The following is a 25,660-nucleotide window of genomic DNA, read 5'->3' as shown; positions in this document are numbered from 1 at the left end:
TTACAAAGAGGCATCAAAACAATAAGAGACCCTTAGCAAATGTATTGAATCAGATACAATATTGGAACAAATACTTCCCTATAATTGCTACAAACATTGTTAGAAACAATCATCTAAACAGAGATTATGACTTCAAGGTCTTTAAGCTTTGACTTCAACTTGCTTAGTGACATGTTCAACAGGTACCAGCAACCCGAGACCCGTTTTACTCTCAGGAACCAACTGAGAATTCGGATTCTCCTTGTACAATGGATTCGACGTTACTATCCGCACACCAGAGTCCTTACGAATCTCCAAAACCTCAGGCAACCCATCAGAACATCCCTTGGACATACCAACATCAATCCTAATAGCTTTATCACCACAAACACCATTGATACCAGCCTCCTGGATCGTATGTCCCATGATCATCCTCCTAACCCCAGGAATGGTGGAAAGAGCATGTTCAAGAGCTGCACAATCACATCTATGAGGCCTCTCATCCGAAAATTTCCTCAACCAAACCACAGAGTTCCCTCCTCTACAATACCCAGGCGCATATCTCCCACCTCTTAACCCGTTAATCCAACTAGTAACCTCCTCGTTCATCCTCTCAAGTCCATACTCAACATGCTCAGCTAAAAGACCACCGTGAACAAACACGGAGTCTCCAACAACAGCAACTGTCTGATTCTTGGACAAGAACCTCTTCGCAATCGGACCTTGTGGTCTCAATGCAGCAATCCTAGCTCTCATTCCTTCGAAACAGTCCTCTCTAGCACGAGGGAAGCTCATCGGAATCCCTTCGTAAAGATCCTTCTCTTTCTCCAAACCATTACACAAGCTCTTCATCTTGTTCCCTAAACAATACCAATCCGACCAAACTCGAAACTCCTCCAAACCCTCCTTAGTAACAAACCTAAAGTCACCTTCAATATTCATAATCTCATGGTTCCCGTTCATAGTCACAACCCTACCTCCTTCCCTCTCCGCCTCTCGCTTCAGCCTCTCCAGGAAATACAGTATCTTTAGCTCGTCTCCGCCTCGGTCGAGCACGTCTCCCACCTGAACAACCATCGTGGACCCGCCTGTCCATCGGTCCGACGAATCGATCAATCCGGCGATGCGGAACGCTTCCTTGGACTTCTCGAGATCGCCGTGGAGGTCGCCGATGGCGACGAGACGGTCTGGTTTCTCGAAACGCGTTTGGGGAGTGTGGTTGAGTGGAGTGGGATGGTGCGGAGAGAAGGTGCCGGAGAAGGAGTAGTCGACGAAGGCGTCGACGAAGGAAGAGATGAGATTCGGAACGTTTTTGCAGATTCCGTTGTGGTTTTCTCTGGTTGACATTTCACGGTGGCGGCCAAGAACAATGCGCTTTGTTTCCATAACTAACTACTTCATTTAAAAAATATAGTATAAATTAAATTAAAGAGAAAAGATGTAATTATGTATTTTGTTGGGCTATGCTTGCTTCATTTAGGAATTGGGCTTGGGTTGTTTTGGGCTTTTTCTCGTGAGGTTTTCCTTTGTTAACTTTTTATGGTCGACTATCTATCAGGTTTACAAAAAAACTTCACAGTTGAGTATGTTCTGGAACGAGCGAACTTAAATAGAGAATATATTAGTTCGTAAACCACCACACATGTTTTTTTTTTGTTTGTTATTGATATCATCTTTTATGAATGTTTGAGATGCTTATAGCAAAGTTATACGTACCATAAGAGTAAACTACTTATGATTTGTTTAAACAATAATTATCAACTTAATTCACTGTGTTTTTGTGTTAGATATTAAACATATCGCACACTAACCTCCAAAATATGTAAGGAGACTAGTTTGTATGTTTTGTCTTCTTAATAGAAATCCCTTTTGTCAAACAAAAAGAGTATGGAGAGCTTCGTCCTCTCGGTACTTAAGCTAATCGCCAATATAAGTTGTGTCAGTATTATTGCGACCATCCTTTTAATATTTCTAGCACCATCAACGATACATTGCTATTACCTATTAGTACTTGTTAATCTTCAGTTATGGAGTATTAATTTATTCTCAGTTTGTAGATCATGCGTTTACATGTTTTAAGACTGTTTCCTGCTACATACATTTATCTGTAACTATGTAGAAAGAGATATATACTAGAAAGCTACAATTCTAATAAGTCAGTGCAATTGTATTGTTACATAATATCGAGATTGTGATAAGTCGCGACTTCCCAAGGCATTAAGTAGTCAGAACACACTTGGTTTTAAATTAAACAAGTGTTTGTAATTTTAGAGGGACTCCTTACTTTTAACAAATTATAAACATGTGGTTGTAGATTCTTTAATTACTTTTTAGTGTGTTTTATAAGAACATGAGATTATCAGAATCAATTAATAAACGATAATGCGGTTACCTAACTTGACATCAAGCTCTTGTTTCCCATTTAATCCGAGCGGTCCATTACGATATGAAAGATATTTATTACGTAATTAGTTAACGAAAGTGATGGTAAGTGCGTTTGCGTTTCAATAATGGCGTCCCAGCAAAGCTAAAAATAATGATTTTGTTTGTTTCTTTTGTTAGCAAATAAAAATAAAGAAAAACGACGAGGATCAGAGAGGAAGGAGAAGAAGCAGAGGGGAAGGGGTCCATTAAATAACATTGAAGCAGTTTCTCGAATGGCGTTTTCTCCAATAACTCCACTTTAGAAACAGAGACATAAAAGAGACAGCTTTGAAACAGAGATGGATTCAAAGGTAAAAACTTTTCCTTAGACAGACAAAAAAAAAAAAGAGAGAGAGAGATGAGTTGTAGGAGATTGCTGAACTCGATACAAGCCTTGGCTGCTCATAGCTTACTCTTCTCTTTCACGCTCTTGCTCGTTCTTAAGCTCGATCACACCCTCTCCTCCTCATGGTGGTTAGTCTCTATCTCTTTGAGTCTCTCAGTTGTCTGAAAATTGAAATTGGGTGCATGAATTATTTTCTTTTTGTTGGGTATCTGATTGGTTCGATTTCGATTCTCATTTTCAAGAATCCTGTTTTGATATTTTAAGCTAGAGATCGTCTATCTCGAATAGAAAGAAGGTTTTTTTTGTTTGTGGTTCACTCTAAGGAAAGTTTCAGTTTTTTTTTTTTGGGTTCACATGTGTAGCAGTTTCTTTGAGAGGTTTGAAAACAGTTTCAGATTCCTTGTCTTTATTCGCCCTTAAAGAGTAAATTAAAAAAAAAAAAAAACAAAAGAAACAATCACATCAAATAATTTATACTGAATAAAGTCATTGTAGTTTTTGGAAACTCATGTATGTACATACCCTCTAGAGGTATGCGTTTGCTAATGACTCACTGAGTTTATCTCAAGAGACCAAACGAACTCAATGAGGGAGATTGCAACAAAACTTATGTTATCTAGATGAAGTCTTTGAGGGGGAGATTTGATTGTGTGTAGCGTTTCAGCTTTTCACTAGCTTATGTCTCCATTTCCTTATTTGTTACAAAACTTGATTAATAAGTTTCTGTGGGTTATTTAGGATGGTGTTTTTCCCATTGTGGGCCTTTCATGCTGTTGTTGCAAGAGGAAGGTTCTCCCTTCCTGCTCCTGTTGCTCCTCGTAACCGTCATGTATATCCTTCTTACCTCTTTCAGAAAACTATTACTCAAATAGTCTTTTGTGTCTACCTTTCCAGTATGTTTATGATTCCTTTTGGTGTACAGTGGGCTCCATGCCATGCTGTTGTCGCCACACCCTTGCTTGTAGCGTTCGAGTTACTCCTCTGTATATACCTCGAGAGTTCTTATGGTATATAACCTCTCCCTTCAAATGCCAAATGATGGCTCTGATTCTCATAGTTTGGTCTTGCTACCGTTTGAGTTTGGAGAATGCAGATTATGTTGGAGGACATTATAAAAGTATTTTGATTCTGTATGAAGGATTGTTTTTCATTTTCTCCCATTTGATCGGATTAAGCTCTATTCTATCTTAAATGGCAGCTAGCTGGCCACCAGCTGTGAGTTTGAAGATTGCATCCCTACCGCTGTTGGCGTTTGAAGTAACGATACTGATAGACAATTTGAGGTATTGAAACGTAATATGTTTGTTACTTTGATTACTTAACTTCAACAAATTCTCAACTAAAGATAAACACATATCAAACTGAATCGGTATAAAGTTATTAATTGCTGCTAGCTTCATCTTCAGAATGTGTCGAGCATTGATGCCAGGAGACGACGACAGCATAAATGATGAAGCAATATGGGAGGCACTTCCTGTAAGTCACTCCACATGTGTTTCGTAAATACTTTAAGGCTTCATCGTACTGTTAATGGAGATAGGTTCAGCTGCTTTAGGGTTGTTGCTCTTTTAATATGCAATTTGCTTTAGTGTTTAGGTAAAGATCTATCTGTTACATATGAATGGCAAACAGTCTCTAATTTTCCAATAACACAAGTACACAACCTATTAGTACTGAGATTATCAATTCAATGAAGTGAGAACGAAGAATCTTATGAACATTTAAGATGATTTTTGCCTTGTTGCCTGCAGCATTTCTGGGTTGCTATTTCCATGGTGTTCACATTGGCTGCTACGTTCTTTGCCCTCCTAAAGCTTACTGGTAATATTGTGTTTCTTGAATACTTGCCTAGATAGTTTTCTTACTTGGTCTCTTTCTACTGGAATCCTTATCTTCCCAAGATGATGTTATTGATGGAGTTACTGTTTCATTCCTTTCTTATCAGTCCCTCGTTGTTTTATTTGTGATACACAGGTGATGTAGCTGCTCTCAGCTGGTGGGACTTATTTATAAATGTTGGGTATGCTTTGTCTTTTAAGACGTAGTTATCATTTTTTTGTTGTTGGTGTAAATGATCTTGTAGGAATAATATGTGTGAAAATGTATTTTGCCTGCAGAATTGCCGAGTGCTTTGCTTTTCTCGTTTGTACAAAATGGTCCAACCCAGTGATCCATAGAAGCTCACGCCCTCGTGAAACGGGGTCATCTTCTACCCCAATTAGATATCTTGACTGGAACAGTGGGCTCGTAGTTACTCCAGAACAGGATAATCACCAAGACAGATACTGTGGTCTACAAGATATTGGTGGTCACTTGTTAAAAATCCCCGTCATTGTATTTCAAGTTGTTCTTTGCATGCATTTAGAGGTAACCACCACATGTCTCTCTATACTTACCATATTGTCTTTGGACATTATAAAAAAACATTCTGATGGTTTGGACTTTCAGGGGACTCCTGAAATAGCTAAGGATATATCTATCCCAGTCATGTTTTCTCCGATGTTCCTGTTGCAAGGCCTTGGTGTTCTCTTTGCTACATCCAAACTAGTAGAGAAGATTGTCGTCTTACTACGAGGGGAGGCTGGTACAGGATTGTATTTTAGAGTTTCATCAAGGGCACATGATTGCTTGGGTTTCTTGCACCATGGTTCCAGGTGACAGACACGTTTTTCTATTTCCTCAAAAGGGTTATAACTAGCAAAATTCAAACGATGATCTTATTTGCTCAGGCTATTAGGTTGGTGGTCGATTGATGAAGGAAGCATGGAGGAACAAGCACGACTTTACATTGATGGAGAATCTGGGTTAGTTAGTATAATCCAACTTTCTATATAGTCTACCAATTACTGGACCCGGTGAATATACATGATAATATGCTTGTGCAGCTACAATACATTCAGTGGTCACCCGCCTGAGATAGTCAAGAAAATGCCAAAGGAAGATCTTGCTGAAGAGGTAACTTTCCTTGTCGAGTATTTTGTCTTCTAGTTGCAATACTACTTAACTGTTGATTACATTCGATCTATATTGATGCCCTGTAGGTGTGGAGACTTCAAGCCGCTCTTGGTGAACAAACCGAGATCACAAAATTTAGCCAGCAAGAATATGAAAGACTGCAAAATGTAAAATTTCACGTTCCTCCACACGCTTGTGTATCCATTGTTTCCTCTATCGGTATTTCTTTCCTCTTTGGCTTAAACCTGTTCCAAATATGTCTTTACTCCAGGAGAAAGTGCTGTGTAGGGTTTGCTTTGAAAAAGAAATCAGTTTGGTACTGCTTCCATGTAGACACCGTGTTCTCTGCAGGTATGATAAGTTGGTAACTAATCCAATATTATACTTGCACAAGTTTGATTTATCACTTGATAATCTACATAATGGACAGACTAAGAAATTTGAAAAGTCTATCCGGCCATAGCTGACTCAGCTCTCATGTTCATGTATTGTTTATGTGCCATTTTTGTTGTTGCAGAATCTGTTCAGATAAGTGTACAAAGTGTCCGATATGTCGTGTAGCTATTGAAGAACGACTTCCTGTATACGACGTTTGAATGTATCCAACTTTGGCCCATGCTCGAGATTAGGATTTGAGGTTGATGCTCCAAACACTCCTTCCTTTTCTTACCATACTTTTGATCTGGTTTTGCTGAATCTTTTTTATTTGTCTGGATCAGCATTAGTACAAAATGTATAGGTGTATAAATATGTCATTTGTAGAAAACCCCATACATACAATCTCTTACGTACGTTAGCAATAACATGCCAAGTTTGTATAAATATCTGTCTCTCAATTTTTGTATTATATATTTCATTTGGGTGAAATAACTTCAGTTCATCAAGTTCTCCACGACTTGTTACGTCCATTGCCTTTCATCCACCACTAGATAGTTTTTTAATAGATAGAGCTAAAAAACTGAAATGTTGTTGATGTCTAACACGCAATGAAGATAAGGTGAAAAGTAGCAAGAACAACAATGATAAACCATGAAATTAACACACTAGCTTAGTTTTCAAGTTTTGTCTTCTTAAAGTTCAACAGATTCAGAAGTTGTTTTAAGGGCACTTTCTCTGAATGTACGAAGCGCCATGTTCCTCGTACCTTCATGTGTCACCAGAGAAATTAAAAATCAGTTTCTAGTTTGAGAGTCTGTGATCAGTGGGACGAAGCAAAACAGGAGGGAGGGACTTACTCAGATTTGGAGAACCACATCTGTTGGAATGAGCCCAGTGATGCCAATATACTCCCTCCTATCCATACACTGCAACATATATAACATCACATTTTCAAGGTTTATCAGATCCAAAATTTTAATGGTCAAGTAAATTGCAGGAGATTGAGTTCGCAGTCAGGATCAATCAATGATCTGGTAACACTCATAGAATTGAATTAAACAATGAAATGCAGAGGAAGAAGTGAAACTAGATATCCAACCTGAATCTTCTTTCAGTTGTGTTACCGCTCGCCAACACTTTAACTCGAGCCGAGTGAGGAGATTCCTGAAACGAACGAAAGAGAGCAGATGATGAACCATTTTCGAAATCAAGGAATGTTAACAAGCGAGCACAAAAGAGAGAGGGAGAACACAATACTTCTATCAAGTCCTTTTCGAGGCGTTCTTTCAATTGTTGCATCGATGATGTGCCACCAGCAAGCTGCCATAACACAAAGAAGAAAAGTACTGAATATCATCGAAGAAAGCTAAAGGGACTTAAGAGTTGATATTGATTGTTATGTTACCAGTATGCTACTATACAACTCTCTCCGGATATCCACATCACATTTGTTGATGCTCTCCATGACCTGTACAATTTAATAAAATGGAGAGCGGAGTTAGAGACAGTAAAGAAGCGAAAGCTGTAATGACTAGAGAGTAGAGACTGTGCATATATACCATGTGTGGCAACCCACGAACAGTAGGAATCATGTCTCCATACTTCTCCATCCCAGGAATTGTCTGGCAGATTCCAGTCAACACAGAGAGTCACTTTATAATATCTCTGAATAGTAATTCGAGGCTCAAAAGAGCTCAAGAGAAGACACAATACTTAGTTTAAACGGTGCCGGGTTTTGGTACCTGAACTATTGACGGGTTGAACATCACATCAGGAATCTTGAACCTATCAGCACCGATCTCGAGCGTCCTGCAGTAGACACGCTTAATAAAATATTGGAAGACTAACAAATCAATGATTAAGCATTCTATTTTCATCAAAGCTTGCCCTTTGATAGATCTAACTTAATTCTTAATTATTACATTAGATTCAGATTCCATGCAGGTTTCCAAAAGCAAAGTCTGACTCTTCAAAACTTTTATTCCAATGGTTTAACGACTCAGATCCAGCTCAGGACTTTATTTCAGATTAAACAAGGTTCACAATAGCGCTAAGTTCTCTCTAGCAAACAACCACGAATCTTAACTTATACATGGAAAGAAATAGCAACTGCAGCATATAAACTGGAGCTTACTGGCCATCAGGAAGCTCGTACGACGTAGTTGGGATGTTTGCATACGATTTGTCTGCAGGTAAAATCATCACATCAGGTAATCTATGGCTACAAGATCATTGAACATTTAAGGATAAAAAAGTACTTAACCATTCAACTCTTAAACAATTCTAAACTTTGAAGAAAAACAAATTTACCAAGAAAGACATAACATAACATACCGTCATAAGGAGTATCAGGAACACGACAAATAGAATCCTTGATATCACCCACTATCATCCTCTGTTTAATAAAGACCCACTAAGTTAAAATACAACAAAAAAATTCAAACGAGGTGTCATTATCAATTACGGACCTGACAGAAGAGCTTGTAGCTTTCCGTGGTGTCAGGAACACCTACATCCTCAACCTGCAAGGATCCGAGGGGATGGAAATAAGACAATATTACACTCCAACGATAAGAAAAAAAGCTCAAAGGAATTTTCTAGTGTCAACTATCCTAATTGAAAATGAGACGAACACTACAGTTACTCTTGTCATTGCTCACTAAAAATATCAAATATATTATGTCAAGAGCACAAAATCAATGTTCAAATCCTTCTCTCTCGTTTTCTCTCTCAATGAGTAAATAATACTCAAATAGTAGCTTCATCCACTGATCCACATACGAACCTGGAATTCCCCTGGTCGTACTTCCTTTCTCTTGAAAGAGTATCTAGGCCTTATCTGCAAAAGAAATGACCAGCAAAACTCAGGTAAAATGGCTCCAAAGTTATAGAACAGTGTGAAAATAGTTTTAACTTACTTTGATTCCTTTACTCTCCAAGCTTTTCAGTAAGCAGTCAGTGAGAAACTCCCCTCCAATTGGAGCTGATACAACCGCCTGCGAATATAAAGCATGGTCAACAATCGGATAATATGAAAGCAGTTCTACAATCTACATAAATGCTGTAAAAGTAAAACTAGTTATCATGCACATGGATGCGAATTTATATTAGCTAGAGAATGACACTTCTGAAGCCAAATATAAGAAACTCCCTCTTGCAGCAGAAAATTTAAAGCAAAGGAAACAGCATCAAAAAGCTTGAAGTCTTAATAAATTGAGCAATGCATATACCTTTTGAAGGACATAACCTTCATGAACCGGTGATATAGTTGTGGATCCTCCACCGCTGGAACACATCAAACAGAAACAAGGTAAACTTTCACAGTAGATACGACAGAATTGGAAGCTTCCACATACTATAGAAAAGTTTAATAATTTTGAAAGTACATGTGTCTTACCAGTCCACAACCAGTGAAGTAGCACGCCCAGTAGCAAAAGACGTGAGAACCTAGCAACCAAAAAACGCCAAAAGTCATGTAGATAATTAGATATCTGGTTTCACAAGAGGGAGGCATAAGACCAATGAGCCAAGGTAGAGGGAATATACAGGATTCTTAGCCATAAACAAAGCTGGAACTTTGTATTTTTCAAACATTAGCTCTGCCGCCCTGTTAATAAAATGATTTGAGAAAATCAGTAACACACATCAAGATAAATCAATATAAAAAAAGGAATATCTATAAGAAAAAATATCGGACTTCTCTCTCTGCTGCTGGGTGTTTAAAGGAGGCTCAGCTAGCAGCATGGGGTGCTCCTTAGGATCAATCATCAGACAACCCCTTCAGATCATAAACAATATTTTAGAGATAACATCAAACAACAACTAAGAGAAAACTAAACGCTCAACACCGTTACCTGAACGCATGTTCCCAAATGTTGTCCACCAAATCCCAATCAGAAACTATGCCATCTTTAATGGGTGACAATATCTGTTGACAGAGAATACAACTCATAGTTCACTAACCACTTCACAATTTGTAAACATCAATCAAAAGAGGGGAAAAGCAAATAACCTCCATATGATCCCGGCGGTAATTCAAGGCCTGAGATCCCACATACAGCTTACGTTTCCCCTTTTCTTTGTCAGACTCGTTGGTCTTCGAATCCTCTGAGTTCGAATTGTTCTTCGCAGAATCAGCATCCACATCCATCGCCTCACTTCCATCTACTGCCCCAACAACCTTATGAACACATGAGAAAAAACCCTAAGTTTTAATTCATATCCCAAATCGACCGTAAGAGACATGAAGCTCATAGAAGCTCGAAAAATGCTAGAATCAAGACGACAAGAAGCGCTAGAAATCGAAAAAGGAGGGAGCTTTACGGAAGGGAAGACGGCCTTGGGAGCATCTTCGCCGGCGTAACCAGCCTTGCAAGTGTGAGAGCCCAAGTCAACCACTATAGCTGACACTTCATCTGTGGAACAAACCCACCACGGAAAGATTCAAACTTGGGGAAAGAGACGAACGATAAAGCAATTTTTAGGGTTCGGAAAGAAGAAACTCACCTCCGCCGTACATGGCTGCCGGAGAGCTCGTCGGAGGGTTTATACACGGGCGGGGTTCTCTGCAATCTCGGGCTCAATTTTTTGTCGAGACTAGAGAAAGTGGAACAGAGTTGAATCCGCTCACTGAAGAACCTTTACATATAAATTGAATTTTTTTTTTTTTAACAACTCAGATAAACTGAATATTACAAAGGGAAATTGCATGGTATAACACCAAAAAAAGCACAATTTTGATTTATTTTTCTTGGACAAAGGTTGCACTTTTAGATGAGATAATTTATTGTTTAAATTTTATTATAATCAAAAGCAAATTATGTCAAAGCTAATAAATTTGTTTTTTTCTTCTGATATAGTACAATTTGCTCAAAGGGAATATGAATTGATTTTCTAAGAATGAATAAGGCTGGAAACTCTGCAGGTCTTTCATATGTGATGGACCAATCTTTTTTTTTTTATTGCACTTTTGTTGGACCAATCTTTCTCTTCCTCTTTTTTCAACTGAGTTGTTGCATGGATTTTTGAGTGTTGACAAAGGTTGCACTTTTGTTGAAGCCTTCAAGCAACATGATCCTTATTGCCTCTAACCCTGTTTGAAATGTATAATCCAACTGCAAAGACCAGAAACAATCAGCCTTCCTTTTATCTTATCTAAAAGGTTGCGGTAAGTGTTGGGATTAGTCTATACCTCTTCCTGTTCTTGTTTATTAAACTGGCGAAGAACATAATTGGCTGTATCCATCTTCCCTGGAGGCCGTCCAATCCCTGAAACATGAAACATACAACGATTTTTACAAAACCCTAAGAAGAGAACAGGGACATTGGCTTATATGTTGAAGTGGATGAAAATGAAAACTTTACCTATTCTTAAACGAGGAAAATCACGGCTCCCTTTTAGGCGATCTATAATGCTTCTCATCCTGCAAGTAAATGACCACAACAGTTTCATCAATGTTCTCTTCCTCTGAAAATTTGAGATATATTTATATTCTCTATGATTTTTGATAAGTGAAAACAGTCAAAACTATACACATTGCTTCTTCAGACAATAATACTTAAGCCTAGTAAAAACATCCTTTAGCAGGTAAAGATATAGAGAAAAAGATCATGTACCCATTGTGCCCTCCATGGCCACCTTTTGGCAATAAACGCAGTTTACCAAAGGGCAAGTCTAAATCATCGTAAATCTGTACAAAGATACAGAAAGTTCTTTTAGACCGCAGATGCACTCTAAATCCAGTCGGAGAGAGTGAGAGAGAAGATAATGTATACCACAAGTACTTGCTTTAGCGGGATCTTGTAAAAGGAAACAATTTGTCCAACCTTCAAACAATTGCAGCAATCATAATAAAAAAAAAAAAAATTACAAGAGATGATAAATAGAAACATCAGTTCATGCCAATGAGCTCACTTACAGACTCACCACTGGCGTTCATGAAAGTTTGAGGTTTCGCCAGCATAATCGGTATGTTTCCAATAACGCCTATGATAGACAAAACCAATAACCAAAGTTCAAAACAACCCAAACACAGAAGAAAGGCTGTTTCAATCTCTCAACTAAAACAATTGCAGAAGTGTATAACTAGGAAGCTAATAGTTATGAACTATCAAATAGGATTCTGAAAATACAGTTAACTACTTAACCATGGTTTCAATTCAATTCATCAACAAAAAATCACTTTGACAAAAGAAAAGATGAAAACTTCACAATGGAGGATGAAAGAGAGAACCTTTGCCAAACAAGGCCTTGAAGTTAACGGTGTTCATAGATATCCCTTCTGCTTCAGCCAAAGCGTCCACCATCTCAAACCCAACCTATAATAAACAAAAAAACGTTAGCAAGCCCAAAAAAGGATAACATAAAGGGAAGATGCAGCTTAGAGAAAGATAGATATATACGTTATGGCGAGTGCCCTGGTACTTTTTCCCGGGATTCCCCAAACCGACTATGAGCCATGGGAGCTGCGGCGGCGGAGACTTTGGCTTCGGAGAAGGTAACTGAACTTGAGGCAACTCCGACTCCGTTTGAGAGGAAAACGAATTCGATAGAGATGAAAACAATTGAGAAGATGACGAAGATTGAGACATGAAGCCTTCACTACCCCTTCTTCCTCTTGTCAGCTTCCGACAAGGAGTTGTGAAAAACGAGGAAGGCAATGCGGGAGGTGATCGGAAGAATAGTGCGCAACGGTGGCCAGAAGGGAGGCCTAGATTCGCGATTTTAGAGGGAAAGACGGCAGCTTTCATTGTGCTGTAAATTAGGGTTTAGTTCATCTCTCCGACAGGATTGGATTGGTTTCGTTCTCTTGGTGTCAAGTGTCAAACTAAAGATAAACTGAAAAAAAGTACAGAAAAGTCGCGGGGCTAAAACATAAAAAAATGCAAAAAACACGCCGTTGCCGGGGATCGAACCCGGGTCACCCGCGTGACAGGCGGGAATACTTACCACTATACTACAACGACTCAATTGCTTATAATTCCAAAGGAACATAATTTTATTTAACAAAACAAACGGCAAGCCATTATTCGTTTACACACACTCAGGCAATAACAGCCTCTTTGAAATTCGCAATCTCACACAACTCATCGTACGCATTCACCAGATTCTCCAGCCTCGCGACGAACTCAATCAACAACGAAGCGAACGTAGCTAGAGACAGAGCACTCGCACTCCTATACATCTTCGCCGCCTCATCATCATCTCCCGGTGTAATCAACAAACTTCCCGGCGTCAGAGAGATCCGACTAGGCCACGACGACTGTTTCTGCATCGCCGTCCTCGATTGCTGGCTCTGGATCGTCGCGGGATTCGGATTCTTCGAAGTGGTCGTCACAACGTCCCAGTTCTTAGGCGGACGGATCGTGGCTTCGCTCTGTGACTTATGCGCCAGGATCCGACTCACATCCTCGTCGAGATTCGATATTTTGATTTCGTCTGTAAGATCTTTCGATCGGTTCCCGATCTCCCAGGTCTCGGCGTTGACGAGAAGGTACGATTTCTTGTCGATTTTGCTTTGGAGTTCTTCAGCTGCTTGGTGAATCTCGTGGAGGATGTCTTCTATAGGGTTTAGTCTCTCCATCGTCTTTAGTTTTTCTCCGATGAATCTTAGTACTTTAGCTCCTTCCACGCCGACTATTTGTAGCTCGTTACGAAACACGCTTCGTTTATCCTCTGCAGCCTGCGTTACAATGCGTACTCTTAGGTCTGTGGTTTTTAAGTAGGGAATTGAAGCTAATGTACCTGAATCTCTGAGAGAATGCATCCGTGTAATGCCATCACCATGAATGCACAGTGCCTCAATGCGCCACCTACTTTCACGTACGCCTTCCATGGATATCTGAAGGATCTGTATGGACCGTGTGGTGGCTCCCATGAAGCAAACCCCATCTTCACAAAGAAGAGGTTAGATGTGAGGTTTTGAAGTAAGTTATGTGTTTGATTAGTGAAGAGAATCCTACCAGAGTGTCTTCTTGGCTTGTTGATTGAACGGCTGATCTGTAACCACTGTACACTGGATCGTCCGTGACAGCTTCATAGACCAGCATCTTCGAGGGGATCGTATCGTATGCTACGCAGTTGAGATATGCATTCACACATCCTGCATAAAGGAATTGGCTTTGACAGAGATTTAGACTAAGCTTTTTTCAACTAGTCAGAGAGGGAGAGAGAGAGAGAGAGTAATGAACCTTCCAAAGAAGTGGCGACATTCACAAAGTTCTTTGCGATTAAGTTGTGGAGATCATCACCTGCCCATATGGGGTAAATGCAAGTGTTGACAAGGAGGCCAATGCCGCCACCAAGTGCTATCATAAGGAACCTTGAGACCGCTGTTTCCATGAATTCCCCTGTTCTGTATCCCGACACTATTACGTAGCAATACGTCAGCAAGAACACCCGGAATCCGTACTCATACGGCTTCATCGTTGGGTATAGTTTTGCATAAGTCCCAAAAAAGGCTGATACAAGAGCAGAGACATGTTATTGTTAGAAATCAGAATGTGTTTCAAAGGCGTGGAAGCTTTATGTTCGACCAGATGATCCATACCTACGACGAAGATGCTAACAGAGTTGAAAACCTCTGCCCACTGTCCAGTCAATGCGGATATCTCAGCCATGCCAAGCGCCAATGCTCCTGCAGATAACGTTCCTAGTCCCCGGTTACAGCCTTTGCTAAATGTGGCTCCTACACCAAGAAGAAATGGTTTTCTTATCAGGTATTGAATTTGTTAGAATGTTGTTAAGTCTGTTGCATTTACCTATGCTGAACTCGAAGACAACAACTATTGTCAGAATTGCCCAGAGATAGTGGTTGCTGAGCTCTGATCCTGGGAGCTTAAAGAAGACGAGAATGGAGACGAGTGTCAGAGCCAAACCCATCTTAGCTGAGAATATAATCTTCCTCGGGTCAGATGTTCCCATCTCCCAAGCCGTAACCAAAACATCCTGTGATTTCGTCACGAACCCAGTGATCTTGTCGGAGAAGTACCTGCAAACACCACCCGCGTCATTTCAAGTCAAACCATTCTCAACTTTTGTTACACGACTCAGATTTTGGTTCCAAGAGGCATCAGATTCGATAAAAGGGGTTCCACAAAATTTGGTCAACATAGTTTCTGGAGAGAAAGAGAGATTGTATGTAGATGATATATAACCTGTAGGAGCAGCAACGGACGGGAGTTTTGTCCTCACCGGGATAGAAAGAGTCTCTGGTCGGATGTGGGAGAAGCCTATCCCTTATGCTTTGTCTAAACGAACCATCGAACATACTACTTCGCCTGAAAGATACGTCAAACATGCTGCCCCTCCTGAAAGATTCCAGCTTTGGTGCCGCCATTTCTGGTTCGTGATTCTGATGATCTCTCAAGAGAGGAACAGGGACGGGAGGTTTGGGAAGAAGAGGTTCTATTTCTTGTGCATTGTGGTTTTAAAGACGCCTAACACATGATTTGTATCATTACACGATGATGGCATCATGAATAAAAACCCCAAATTCCAAAAGTGGAACTTTCCGATATTTGTAAAGAAATGGTTTGCAAATCTTGTATAGTTGGTATGCACGTCTTGGAACCACGTTGTCGTGTTTAATTACAGTTATTGTCCACACATAATCTCGATAATGTTTATTATAATACCAAAAAATAAACAGTCTAAACGGTCAAATTTATAACAGCAACGACCTCACCCTTTAAAGGTTACAACATGAAGAACTTCAAGTGTTGCACAGAACACATATTTTGCATGATATATAAGTTTCAGTTGCACAATAAACCCATTGAATCCAACCTTAAATACTGCTCTTCTTCTATTAGCAATCTCTATCGTTACAAAGAAAGAAGAAGAAACTTAATTCCCAAGTAATTGTTAAGACACAATACTCATAGATGGCATCTTCAAGTGTCTTTATCACTGTCTTAATTTCCTTGGTTCCAGTCTTCCTCCAACCAGGTCTTGCTCAAGGTCAGAGTCCTCCAGCTTCTTGTGCTTCTCTTCTGCTAGCTCTGGCTCCATGTGGTCCATTCGTGCAGGGATTTGTCCAGTTCCCGGCTCAGCCATGCTGCAGCAGCCTGAGCCAGATCTACAGCCAACAGCCGACCTGCCTCTGTCTCTTCCTCAACAACAACTCCACTCTATCATCTGCTTTTCCCATCAATCAAACCCTCGCGCTGAAACTGCCCCAGCTTTGTAGCATCCCAGCTAATTCATCTGTTTGCTCCTCAGGTTTGTAAATCCTCCTGTCGCTTCTTACACACACAAATAAAACTCAATGTATAGATTTTGTGAAACTCATAAGAAAAATTGTTTTCTTGCTGGAAGGAGCTTCCACTGCTTCTCCACCATCTACTAACTCAACCGGCTCTCAAGTATCTATGGGTGCAAAGAACAATTCTGTTGCTGCAGGTAAGTCAATTATTAATTTTCAGGCCTAAGCTGAACCACAAACATTAACTATGAGGAATGGAATACATGAATCATATTACAAGAAAAAGTGTGAAACCTTCATTTGGTAAATAAAGATGTTCTGTGTCATAAGGACTCTTGACGTACCATTTTTCCTTTTCAGCAACTCCAGTGGCTCAAGTGGCACCAAAACCAAGCAATATGATGGGATTAGGTGATGGTCTTAGATCATCTGGTCCAACGTTTAAGATTCAGGTGACAATCTTTGTGATCGCTGCAATTCTAGCCGGCACACTCTTCCTCGTCTAACTTCATCTGCGTAATAACCACAATGATCTTCCGCCAAGTTTACACTATCCTCTTTTTTGCTTTTCTTACTCAACTCGGGGCAACTACAAAATTTCTATAACGTGGCGAATGAAGTCATTGTAATGTTTCTTGGGACCAAAACAGAACAAAGAAACAAATGTCTCTTTCAAAGTTTCAATGCCCTTGTTACCGTCTTTGTTTGGTAAAGTGTACCACACGTACTTGCTTAAGAGAGACCTTGTAAAACAATTGTCCAACCTTCAAAAAATAACAATCAGAAAGGGTCAAGTTACAAGTGATGTCCCTTGTCAAACATTAAAAGCGTATTTAACAACAAAAACAAAATGAAATGAAAGATTCACATTTCGAGAAAAAAATCATTAAAAGATGTGGACACGTTTAAGAGACTGGAAATAGCAAGTTTCCCCAAGCAGGACGTACCTGCCGTTGGAGTTAACGGTTTTAATGGATGGAGTATACCGTTCCAGTCAACTATCTCACAGCTAACCTGCAAGTCAACTCTGGTGGAGAAGGACTGAAAACTAAATAAATCCATCTAAGTTATAATTAAATCTAAAATCCCAAAAAACTTTTGAAATTCTCAATCCAATAAGAGTTTAACCGACATTAACAAATCGAATTGAATAATCCGAATAGATGGTCTGTAACATACATGTCAAAATGTTAAGAAATTCATTCAGTTTTGTATAATAAAAGTTTGGCATGCACATTTGTAAATGAACCTAAAATCCAGACTGAAAAATCTTAATCCGCACTCTTTTTTTTTTGGGTAACTCTTAATCCGCACTCATCTGTAGAATAATGAAAAATGTAAAGCTGTATTTTTGGGCTATGAATATTATCTGAATGATATCTAAAGAAAACCTAAAACTTGAAAAAATCAATTTGAAAATTGGCCCTAATATCTAAACAAATATTCAAAACATAAATAACTATCTAAAAACGTCATAATTTTTGTTATGATATTCGATTTATTTGAATTAAAATATTATTAAATAAATTTAAAATGAATTTGAATCCAAAAATAAATGTTAACATAGTTATAAATTTAAATTGTTGTCCAAAAAAAGTTATAAATTTAAATAAATCCTAATTAATTTACAAAAAAAAAACTCGGCCTGGACATATCCGAATTAGAAAAATGTAAATAGGCATATCTGTAATAAACAGAAATATAATGGTTTTGTTTAGGTGAGATTTAAAATGAAAACCCGACCTGGCCGGACTCGACCCGATCCGACCCGGTGTATAATAAAACGATCGGAGGAGAAAGAGGGATACTCGCGCGTCTTCCTACATTCGCGCTACAGCAACAAGAACAACAAAAATAGAGTCACAAAACTCTTTGACGTGACTAATCAATCCATGCCACGTTTCCTTCTCCGTCTCTATGTTTTCTCGCAGGTTAGACTTCCCCCTTTCCCGACAAAGACATCTCCTCAGAAAAAAAATTGCTTCTTTTTTTTTCCTTGCCATGATCCGATTTTCTGATCGTGAATTTCTTTCTACTTATGTGTGTGTTTTGACTTAGTTTCCTCAATGCCGTTCTTCTCGTGTTGCACCAAAGCGAGTCTCTGCTACTCTCCAGGTAGGTTCGTCTCTAACAGCTGTTTTCTTCTTTTTTATTCGCATTGTCGCAACTTGGAACATGGTGGTTATACGTCATTTTATTTCTCCAGAGATTTGATTAGTAATTAGATCAGACTTCATTGCTTTAGATCATTTTCGAGATTTAATTTACAGATTGAAAAACGAATAGATAGAGCTTAAAGTACAATATCGATCGGTTGATATGCGATCCTGGTGATTAGACGTTACACATAGTAAGCTAGATCGAGCTTTAACATTAAATGAATAATGATGCTAAGCACGTAATGTGGTCTTAATGGCTCAATTAACTATGAAACACAATGGATTGTTTCAGGCGTTGTTGATAGAGAATGAAGGATCGTTCATAAGTTTGGTTTCGACCCATCCATGCGATTGATGATGAATTCTCTCACTGATCAATCAGGCAGCTCTCGTGGAGACTCCACTCCTCGTAGTCCCTTCTCTCCATCTTCTCCTTATGAAAGGCGCAAAGCTTATGCGGCGGATTCCAAGTTTCAACGTCCCCAAGCCACTTCTTCTTCTTCCCCACTGGGTACTTTTATTTTTATTTTATTTTTTCTCTTCACATATATATAGTTATTCTTTAATGGTTTATTTTTTTTAACCACAGATCCATCATCCCCTGCATCAATGCTCCATGGAGGCCACAAGTTCCACGAGACTTTCCAAATGAAACAAGGCCGTTTTGATCTCCAAGCCGCAAAGATCTCGGAGATGATGAAATCTAATAATTTAGATGTATTTTTTCTGCATTTCCTAGACTCTGGTTTTGTTCTTTTGTAATAGTAGTTTCTTTTCAAACTCATTTGGATGCAGAATGCTCCCACGCAGTCACTTTTAAGTATTGCAACTGGAATCCTTGATGACAGTATTGAGAGAAACAATGGTGAAGTCCCTCAGGTACTTTGTGACTCTTTAACAATTCTCATCATACTTTTAGATGGATGCGTCTTTGTTTAAATAGTTTACTGCAAAAGCAAACGCATGCACACACTTGGGAAACCATCTGACCTAATCAGTAATGATCAGCGTGTAGCATGTCTGCTGAGAAAAGTCGTGCTGGAAATTGAGCGACGTATTTCAACTCAATCTGAGCATCTAAGAACGGTATTTCTTGTTTTTTCATTGACAATATAGTAAACTGTGTTTTAAGTTTTAACATGATTACCAAAAAAAAAAGAATCTATATAGTAAACTGTGTTCAACTGATTTTATGTTCTGATATTTATTTGTGCAGCAAAACAGTGTGTTTAAAGCTCGTGAGGAGAAGTATCAATCGAGGATCAAAGTTCTTGAAACCTTAGCTTCAGGAACTAGTGAAGAAAATGAGGTATCATTAAAAAAACTTTTGCCCTGAGAATTCTTTTTTTGTTTCTTGAAACTTATATCTTACTCTTCTGATCAACTTATATCTTACCAGATTGCTACGAAACAACTTCGACGGATAAAGGTAATGCTTTTTGCATCTGTCCACTGCAATCATGTAAAATTACTTACTGCGACTTGGCCGTGATAAACTTGACTCTGGTGAGATCTTTAATTTGCTTGAGATGAATGACTATAATAGACAGAAAAGTCCAAGCTGGAAGAAAAGAAGAAAAACAAAGAGGAGGATATGGTTAGGCTAGAGAAGGCAAATGTAGAATATAATCATGAAATTTCCACTTTAAGGCGAGAACTGGAGACAGCCAAGAAAGCGTATGAACAACAATGCTTGCAAATGGAAAGCCATACAAAGCTGGAAGAAAAGAAGAAAAACAAAGAGCAGGATATAGTTAGGCTAGAGAAGGCGAATGGTGAATATAATCTTGAAATTTCCACTTTAAGGCGAGAACTAGAGACAACCAAGAAAGCATATGAACAACAATGCTTGCGGATGGAAAGCCAGACACAGGTCGCCACAACGGGTATTGAGGACAGGGTGAAGGAGCTTGAACAAATGACAAAAGATGCAAGCGTTTCAAAAATTGCCCTTGAGGAGAGGATTAAGGAGCTTGAAAAGATTGGAAAAGAAGCAAATGCTGCTAAGACTGCTCTTGAGGAAAAGGTAAAAGAGCTTGAACAATTCAAATTAGAGATAGTGACTGTTAACACAAGCCTTGAAGCCAAGAACCAAGATCTTGAAAAAATGGGGAAAGAAGCATATGCTGCCAAAACGACCCTTGAGGAAACGGTGAAGGAGCTTCAACAATTCAAAAAAGAGACAGTGGCTGTTAATACAAGCCTAGAAGCCAAAAACCGAGAGCTTGAAAAGATGGGGAAAGAAGCAATTTCTGCTAAAACGATTCTTGAGGAAAAGGTGAAGGAGCTGCAACAATTTAGAATAGAGACAATAACTGTTAATACAAGCCTTGAAGCAAAGAATCGAGAGCTTGAACATAATCTAGCCCAGTGGAAGAGTAAAGCCAAAGAAATGGAAGAAAATTTAGACTTGAAGAGTCGGAGTTGGAGTCAGAAAGAACTTTCATATAGAAGATTTATCAACTTCCAGTTCCAAGCACTTCAGGTATGCTTACATCTTGAATTAGTTATTGTTTTATAGTCACCAAGAGCTGCTAAATTTTCCAGGAGTTGAGGCTCTATTCTAAGTCAATTAAACAAGAAATATTAAAAGTTCAAGACAGCTATAAAGGAGAGTTTAGTCAATTAGGTGAGTAAGTTCGGACATATATTTTGTGTTAATAATAACTCATTATTATGTTTTGTGACTTTGTAAGTTCGATTTGGCTCTGCAGGGAAGAAGTTACTTGAACTTGGAGAAGCTGCCGAAAACTATCACGCTGTCCTAGCTGAAAACCAAAAGCTCTTCAATGAACTTCAGGAGCTAAAAGGTAATGTGGATCATGTATAACATATTCATGCTTTTACAACTCTCCAGATTTAGAAAAAAAATCATGTTATATGCAACTTATATGTTTTCAAGTTATGGCTTGCAGGAAACATTAGAGTGTATTGTCGGGTAAGGCCTTTCTTGCCAGGGCAAGGTGCATCAAACACTGTGGTGGAACACATTGGTGAGCATGGGGAGTTGGTAGTTCTCAATCCCACAAAACCTGGGAAAGATGGTCTTCGTAAATTTAGGTTCAATAAGGTCTACAGTCCAGCCTCTACTCAAGGTGTTCTTTTGTTAGCCTCTTGACCTCTATTCTGAGGGATCTTTTTATTATTCCATCTAAAGTTTCTTTTTGATTCATCTTCTTAATCAAGTTAAAAGCTATCAGAATTTCTGTTGTATTTTTCCTATTCTTTCAGCTGAGGTATTTTCGGATATAAAACCGCTTGTTCGATCGGTTCTGGATGGTTACAATGTTTGTATCTTTGCCTATGGTCAGACAGGATCAGGCAAAACTTACACAATGGTATTCACTCGCTATCATTTTCCAATAAATATGTCATTTTGTTGCATTTTTTTACCATCATTATTGTTTTGTACAGACCGGTCCAGATGGAGCAAGTGAGGAAGAATGGGGAGTAAACTATCGTGCTCTAAATGACCTCTTTAAAATCTCTCAGTCTCGAAAAAGCAACATAGCCTATGAAGTCGGGGTGCAGATGGTGGAGATATACAATGAACAAGTACGCGATTTACTCTCTGGTGACAGTTCTCAAAAGAGATATCCTTTTTTATCTGCTCTTACTTGGTTTTCTACATCTCTTTCAAACTTTCTACTGCAATTTAGATGTTCTCCTACTTTGTGCTTGTGTGCAAGTCTTTTGTTCTCCTTGACTTTCACACTTTAGGTATTCTCTCTACAACCCAACAAAACGGTCTTGCTGTACCTGATGCAAGCATGTATCCCGTGACATCGACTTCAGATGTTCTTGAACTAATGAACATCGGGCTAAATAACCGAGTCGTTAGCTCAACAGCCTTGAATGAAAGAAGTAGCCGATCTCATAGGTTCGCCTAAGATCTTTGAAACAAACACTTTTTGTCTTTTGTCCATTATCTAGATAGTTTGGTCTCTAAACTTGGCTAACGATTCCATATGCAGTATCGTCACTGTTCATGTTCGTGGGAAGGACTTGAAGACCGGTTCTGCCTTGTACGGGAATCTACATTTGGTAGATCTGGCGGGTAGTGAGAGAGTTGATCGCTCTGAAGTTACAGGAGATAGGCTTAAAGAAGCACAACATATAAACAAGTCACTTTCAGCTCTAGGAGATGTTATATTCTCTCTTGCTTCAAAGAGTTCTCATGTACCATATAGAAACAGCAAATTAACTCAGCTTCTCCAAAGCTCTCTAGGTTAAGTTAAAACTTGGTGTACTGTTTTTTACATCATGAAAGGAACTGATATTATCTAACTCTTCTCCATGTGCTTTAACACATTTCAGGTGGGCGAGCAAAGACATTGATGTTTGTGCAACTCAATCCTGATGTTATTTCATATTCAGAGTCGATGAGTACTTTGAAATTCGCAGAGCGTGTCTCTGGAGTTGAGTTAGGTGCTGCAAAGAGCAGTAAAGATGGTAGAGATGTTAGAGACTTAATGGAGCAGTTAGGGTCCCTTAAGGACACAATAGCAAGAAAAGACGACGAGATAGAGAGGCTACATTTGCTTAAGGACATTAATTACCCACAGAGACTGCAGAGAAAGAGCTTAGGAAATTCCGATGAGTTCTACTCAGAAGAGTCACAGTTATCTATAGAAGAAGATTCAAGATCCCAACATGATCATCTCAGACAATCACGACACTCAATCACGGACGGGGAGGCCTTAGCTTCCTCTATTGGTTCAGAGTATGAAGAGAGGCTTGATGATGAAACAGAAGGGTCCATCGATGCTCCTCGTGCAGCAGAAGGAAGAAAACCATTGAAGATGTCAGACAAGTAAGTAACGTTTTTTTCGTTTTCCTCTCTTAAATATAAAATGAAATTAACTAGGTGCAATCTGAACATTTTAAAAAAGATTTCTGAAACCGAACATTGCAGAACGTCTAAGCCAGTGACGCCAAGGGCTTCTACCAAGACAACACGGCCACTTGATAAACTTAAGGTCGCTACGAGGGCTGTAAAGGCCGCGTCAGGTTTGATGTCACCAAGTAAGCCCACATCAGGTTTGATGTCACCAAGCAAGCCTACATCAGGTTTGATGTCACCAAGTAAGCCCACATCAAGTTTGATGTCACCAAGTAAGCCATCAAACAAATATAATTTCTAGCTTCTAAATCGAAGAGATTAGTTATTCTTTCGTTTTAGTTCTCATGGTGTATTATTGATTGTTTCTCAAGGCATAAAGAAGACAGGAAGTGCTTCTAATTTGGTCAAGTCACCAAAACGGTGGTCGTAAAGAAAAAAACTCTTTTGGTCCTTAGCCGGTTTATTTTTTAAAAACAAATACTTTATATTTTTCTCTTTCACTCTCTATTGAATCCATTGGCTTCAACTGAGACTTAATTTTGTAGTTTCATTTGGTTTAAATATGTACAAAATTTGTAAATATACGAATCTCATTATTCTCACCAAATATTTCTTATATTTACAATAAATGTTTCATCACATATAATCTTACGATTCATGGTGTGAAATTAACTTGTAATGATTATTCTCATACTGTAAAATATATATGTGAATCAAGATAACCAGGTATTATACCAAGATACTTATTATAATTGTACATGGAAATGGATTTGTTATAAAATGTGACTGAGATTTGAAATGCTGACATAGAAACAACAGCTAGCTCCATAGTAAATCCACTTACAATATATTGGTGAGCAGTCCCCACAGTGTTATTTTGCATACCTGAATTTAGCCCATTTTTTGTTCTTTCTCCCACCAAACTGATGATGTGATCACCAAATCTATTTCTGGAATATTTTGGGGGCCCAATGATTTCATGACTTATTGTAAACCCCCAATTATGTCCTCTTCAGCATCTTGTACCTATATAATACATGACGATTCATGAACAATACTATGCTGTTTTCTTTTGCCAAGATATTAACAGAAGCATTTACTTGTACTTGAACAAAACAAAAGATTAAGTTCAGGTTCTGTTTGATTAGTGTGGCATGAAGAAATGGCGCTTTTAACCAATTTTGCATACCACTACATTTTAAGATGATAGTAGTTATATAATAGTGGATAGACACTCTCTGACATTTGCTTTCTTGCCCACTGCACAAATATTAATCAAAGGAGGAAAAGAACAAATAGATCATTGGCCTTAAAGGAGACAAAGAAGATAGACTTCTTAGATCACAAAATGGGGAAAATTATAATAAAAATACTAGATTTTGACCCGCGCTTAGAAAGCGCGGGTTTGTTTGATTTTCATTTATTAATCGAAAACTGATTTGCAAATTACCATTATTTTTGTTTCGAACCATAACAATTGAGTTTTTAGGGTTTTATCATTTTTTTTCTCTTCAAAATATGATATTTTTTTCGAAATATGGTAGTTGTTCTATGATAATGTTTGAGTTTTAAGATTTGTTTTCATATCTGACCTAGATTCATGGTTGGACCTATAGACCCGATACATTGTATATAATCCGGTTCGGATTTAATGAAAAATTCGTTAATTAAAAATCTGATATAACCATGTAAAAATCCAAAAACTCACTATTAACCTGCAATCTGATACCATTGATCCGATTACAAAATATCTAATAGTAATTTTTTTTTAAATTGATTAAATTACTCATATATTTATTAATATTACATAAATTAGTGATTCCTTAGAATTTGATAAAATTTTATTATGTTATCCAAATAAAAAATGATAATACAAAAAACTTATTGATATGACAATATTAGTTTATTTTCGTCATTAATAACCTATTATAAGTTTGTATTTTTATTTTAGATTTCAAAATTAATTTTAATATAGTTTTTAAAATTTTCTTGAACACTCATAATTACCATATCAATATTATGTATAAAATGACATTATAAATGGAAAAATGATATTCAAATATGTATATGATATATGGTGTAGGATATAAGATTTTGGTTTGTATTGAAAAAATGTATAATATTCAAATGATCTGTTTTGAATATTGATATGTATATTTAAGAAAATGATATTTTCATGTTTGCTAATTTATTTATAGTTCGTAATATATTTATACATATATTATATTTAAAGTTAGTATATCTTTTAAATATATATAGGCCCATTATTTATAAATGTATTTAGGTGTATATGTAGGCCCAAAACCAAAAGACTTAAATGTCATTAATGAATTTTATTCATCCTTTGTAAAAATAAGGGTATTTTTGAGAA

General features: G+C 38.1%; 7 protein-coding genes and 1 non-coding gene across 12 annotated transcripts; 3 read left to right on the top strand and 5 right to left on the bottom strand.

Moving 5' to 3' along the window:
• Positions 1 to 11: 11 nt before the first annotated feature.
• LOC103872609 (shewanella-like protein phosphatase 2) lies at positions 12 to 2,094 on the bottom strand. The gene has a single exon (XM_009151041.3). It carries the CDS (start codon positions 1,363 to 1,365, stop codon positions 142 to 144), a length of 1,224 nt encoding a protein of 407 aa, XP_009149289.1. The 5' UTR covers positions 1,366 to 2,094; the 3' UTR covers positions 12 to 141.
• A 432-nt stretch (positions 2,095 to 2,526) lies between these two features.
• On the top strand, positions 2,527 to 6,571 carry LOC103872607. Its single transcript, XM_009151039.3, has 14 exons — positions 2,527 to 2,877; positions 3,488 to 3,578; positions 3,672 to 3,756; positions 3,948 to 4,032; positions 4,156 to 4,225; positions 4,501 to 4,570; positions 4,724 to 4,769; positions 4,867 to 5,116; positions 5,198 to 5,403; positions 5,479 to 5,553; positions 5,635 to 5,704; positions 5,791 to 5,871; positions 5,976 to 6,055; positions 6,222 to 6,571. Exons 1-14 carry the CDS (start codon positions 2,762 to 2,764, stop codon positions 6,298 to 6,300), a joined length of 1,404 nt encoding a protein of 467 aa, XP_009149287.1. The 5' UTR covers positions 2,527 to 2,761; the 3' UTR covers positions 6,301 to 6,571.
• Positions 6,572 to 6,634: 63 nt separating this feature from the next.
• Positions 6,635 to 10,807, bottom strand: LOC103872651 (actin-related protein 4). 2 transcript variants are annotated; one of them, XM_033272235.1, is made up of 20 exons: positions 10,589 to 10,601; positions 10,406 to 10,497; positions 10,095 to 10,262; positions 9,937 to 10,010; positions 9,780 to 9,860; positions 9,629 to 9,689; positions 9,480 to 9,529; positions 9,313 to 9,367; positions 9,001 to 9,078; positions 8,868 to 8,921; positions 8,551 to 8,604; positions 8,417 to 8,477; positions 8,217 to 8,268; positions 7,825 to 7,891; positions 7,642 to 7,704; positions 7,488 to 7,550; positions 7,340 to 7,402; positions 7,182 to 7,246; positions 6,940 to 7,008; positions 6,635 to 6,848 (listed from the first exon to the last, which is right to left on the bottom strand). In XM_033272235.1, exons 1-20 carry the CDS (start codon positions 10,599 to 10,601, stop codon positions 6,803 to 6,805), a joined length of 1,329 nt encoding a protein of 442 aa, XP_033128126.1. In that variant the 3' UTR covers positions 6,635 to 6,802. The 2 variants fall into 2 exon arrangements, with proteins under 2 accessions (XP_033128126.1, XP_033128125.1); XM_033272234.1 differs by having other exon boundaries at positions 7,182 to 7,402; positions 10,589 to 10,807.
• Positions 10,808 to 10,854: 47 nt separating this feature from the next.
• On the bottom strand, positions 10,855 to 12,944 carry LOC103872606 (peptidyl-tRNA hydrolase, chloroplastic). 4 transcript variants are annotated; one of them, XM_033272257.1, is made up of 9 exons: positions 12,485 to 12,944; positions 12,316 to 12,400; positions 12,001 to 12,068; positions 11,858 to 11,908; positions 11,699 to 11,772; positions 11,447 to 11,505; positions 11,274 to 11,350; positions 11,069 to 11,196; positions 10,855 to 11,032 (listed from the first exon to the last, which is right to left on the bottom strand). In XM_033272257.1, the coding sequence occupies exons 1-8, from the start codon at positions 12,830 to 12,832 to the stop codon at positions 11,083 to 11,085; spliced, it is 876 nt and encodes a 291-aa protein (XP_033128148.1). In that variant the 5' UTR covers positions 12,833 to 12,944; the 3' UTR covers positions 10,855 to 11,032; positions 11,069 to 11,082. The 4 variants fall into 4 exon arrangements, with proteins under 4 accessions (XP_033128148.1, XP_033128146.1, XP_009149286.1 ...); XM_033272255.1 differs by having other exon boundaries at positions 10,855 to 11,030; positions 11,061 to 11,196; positions 12,485 to 12,943; XM_033272256.1 differs by having other exon boundaries at positions 10,865 to 11,026; positions 11,061 to 11,196.
• Positions 12,945 to 12,976: 32 nt separating this feature from the next.
• On the bottom strand, positions 12,977 to 13,048 carry TRNAD-GUC. Its single transcript has one exon. It is a non-coding gene; the product is annotated as a tRNA-Asp (tRNA).
• Positions 13,049 to 13,059: 11 nt separating this feature from the next.
• LOC103872605 (putative aluminum-activated malate transporter 3) lies at positions 13,060 to 15,468 on the bottom strand. The gene is made up of 7 exons (XM_009151037.3): positions 15,239 to 15,468; positions 14,843 to 15,072; positions 14,632 to 14,769; positions 14,273 to 14,542; positions 14,045 to 14,184; positions 13,827 to 13,973; positions 13,060 to 13,764 (listed from the first exon to the last, which is right to left on the bottom strand). The coding sequence occupies exons 1-7, from the start codon at positions 15,418 to 15,420 to the stop codon at positions 13,126 to 13,128; spliced, it is 1,746 nt and encodes a 581-aa protein (XP_009149285.1). The 5' UTR covers positions 15,421 to 15,468; the 3' UTR covers positions 13,060 to 13,125.
• Positions 15,469 to 15,915: 447 nt separating this feature from the next.
• LOC103872604 (protein YLS3) lies at positions 15,916 to 19,328 on the top strand. The gene is made up of 3 exons (XM_009151036.3): positions 15,916 to 16,304; positions 16,401 to 16,484; positions 16,648 to 19,328. The coding sequence occupies exons 1-3, from the start codon at positions 15,968 to 15,970 to the stop codon at positions 16,791 to 16,793; spliced, it is 567 nt and encodes a 188-aa protein (XP_009149284.1). The 5' UTR covers positions 15,916 to 15,967; the 3' UTR covers positions 16,794 to 19,328.
• LOC103872603 (kinesin-like protein KIN-14O) lies at positions 18,771 to 23,935 on the top strand. Its single transcript, XM_033272207.1, has 17 exons — positions 18,771 to 18,957; positions 19,036 to 19,163; positions 19,242 to 19,325; positions 19,455 to 19,532; positions 19,663 to 19,755; positions 19,846 to 19,875; positions 19,993 to 20,931; positions 20,994 to 21,075; positions 21,161 to 21,256; positions 21,362 to 21,541; positions 21,678 to 21,784; positions 21,861 to 22,039; positions 22,162 to 22,326; positions 22,421 to 22,674; positions 22,764 to 23,259; positions 23,362 to 23,561; positions 23,661 to 23,935. Exons 1-17 carry the CDS (start codon positions 18,792 to 18,794, stop codon positions 23,717 to 23,719), a joined length of 3,336 nt encoding a protein of 1,111 aa, XP_033128098.1. The 5' UTR covers positions 18,771 to 18,791; the 3' UTR covers positions 23,720 to 23,935.
• The last annotated feature ends 1,725 nt before the right edge of the window (positions 23,936 to 25,660 follow it).

The sequence above is a fragment of the Brassica rapa genome, chromosome A06 (assembly GCF_000309985.2).
Source record: "Brassica rapa cultivar Chiifu-401-42 chromosome A06, CAAS_Brap_v3.01, whole genome shotgun sequence".
NCBI lineage: Eukaryota > Viridiplantae > Streptophyta > Magnoliopsida > Brassicales > Brassicaceae > Brassica > Brassica rapa.
This window is presented reverse-complemented; position numbering and strand designations above follow the sequence as displayed.

Bases quoted from the DNA above. Each gene is read 5' to 3' on its own strand.
- LOC103872607 (XM_009151039.3), top strand. From the start codon at position 2,762: ATGAGTTGTAGGAGATTGCTGAACTCGATACAAGCCTTGGCTGCTCAT. The intron at 2,878-3,487 runs GTTAGTCTCTAT...TGGGTTATTTAG, and splicing joins ACCCTCTCCTCCTCATGGTG to GATGGTGTTTTTCCCATTGT. The intron at 3,757-3,947 runs GTATATAACCTC...CTTAAATGGCAG, and splicing joins ATACCTCGAGAGTTCTTATG to CTAGCTGGCCACCAGCTGTG.
- LOC103872605 (XM_009151037.3), bottom strand. From the start codon at position 15,420: ATGGCGGCACCAAAGCTGGAATCTTTCAGGAGGGGCAGCATGTTTGAC. The intron at 14,543-14,631 runs GTATGGATCATC...CTCTTGTATCAG, and splicing joins TGTTAGCATCTTCGTCGTAG to CCTTTTTTGGGACTTATGCA. The intron at 13,765-13,826 runs GTACATTAGCTT...ATTGTAACGCAG, and splicing joins GCATTCTCTCAGAGATTCAG to GCTGCAGAGGATAAACGAAG.
- LOC103872603 (XM_033272207.1), top strand. From the start codon at position 18,792: ATGCGATTGATGATGAATTCTCTCACTGATCAATCAGGCAGCTCTCGT. The intron at 19,876-19,992 runs GTAATGCTTTTT...TGACTATAATAG, and splicing joins AACAACTTCGACGGATAAAG to ACAGAAAAGTCCAAGCTGGA. The intron at 20,932-20,993 runs GTATGCTTACAT...TAAATTTTCCAG, and splicing joins TCCAGTTCCAAGCACTTCAG to GAGTTGAGGCTCTATTCTAA.
- LOC103872604 (XM_009151036.3), top strand. From the start codon at position 15,968: ATGGCATCTTCAAGTGTCTTTATCACTGTCTTAATTTCCTTGGTTCCA. The intron at 16,305-16,400 runs GTTTGTAAATCC...TCTTGCTGGAAG, and splicing joins TTCATCTGTTTGCTCCTCAG to GAGCTTCCACTGCTTCTCCA. The intron at 16,485-16,647 runs GTAAGTCAATTA...TTTCCTTTTCAG, and splicing joins GAACAATTCTGTTGCTGCAG to CAACTCCAGTGGCTCAAGTG.
- LOC103872651 (XM_033272234.1), bottom strand. The intron at 9,079-9,312 runs GTATATGCATTG...TTATATTCGCAG, and splicing joins AAGGTTATGTCCTTCAAAAG to GCGGTTGTATCAGCTCCAAT. The intron at 8,269-8,416 runs GTATGTTATGTT...TTTTACCTGCAG, and splicing joins TCCTGATACTCCTTATGACG to ACAAATCGTATGCAAACATC.
- LOC103872606 (XM_033272257.1), bottom strand. From the start codon at position 12,832: ATGAAAGCTGCCGTCTTTCCCTCTAAAATCGCGAATCTAGGCCTCCCT. The intron at 12,401-12,484 runs GTATATATCTAT...TGTTTATTATAG, and splicing joins ACCAGGGCACTCGCCATAAC to GTTGGGTTTGAGATGGTGGA. The intron at 11,506-11,698 runs GTACATGATCTT...ATTTACTTGCAG, and splicing joins GGCCATGGAGGGCACAATGG to GATGAGAAGCATTATAGATC.
- LOC103872609 (XM_009151041.3), bottom strand. From the start codon at position 1,365: ATGGAAACAAAGCGCATTGTTCTTGGCCGCCACCGTGAAATGTCAACC.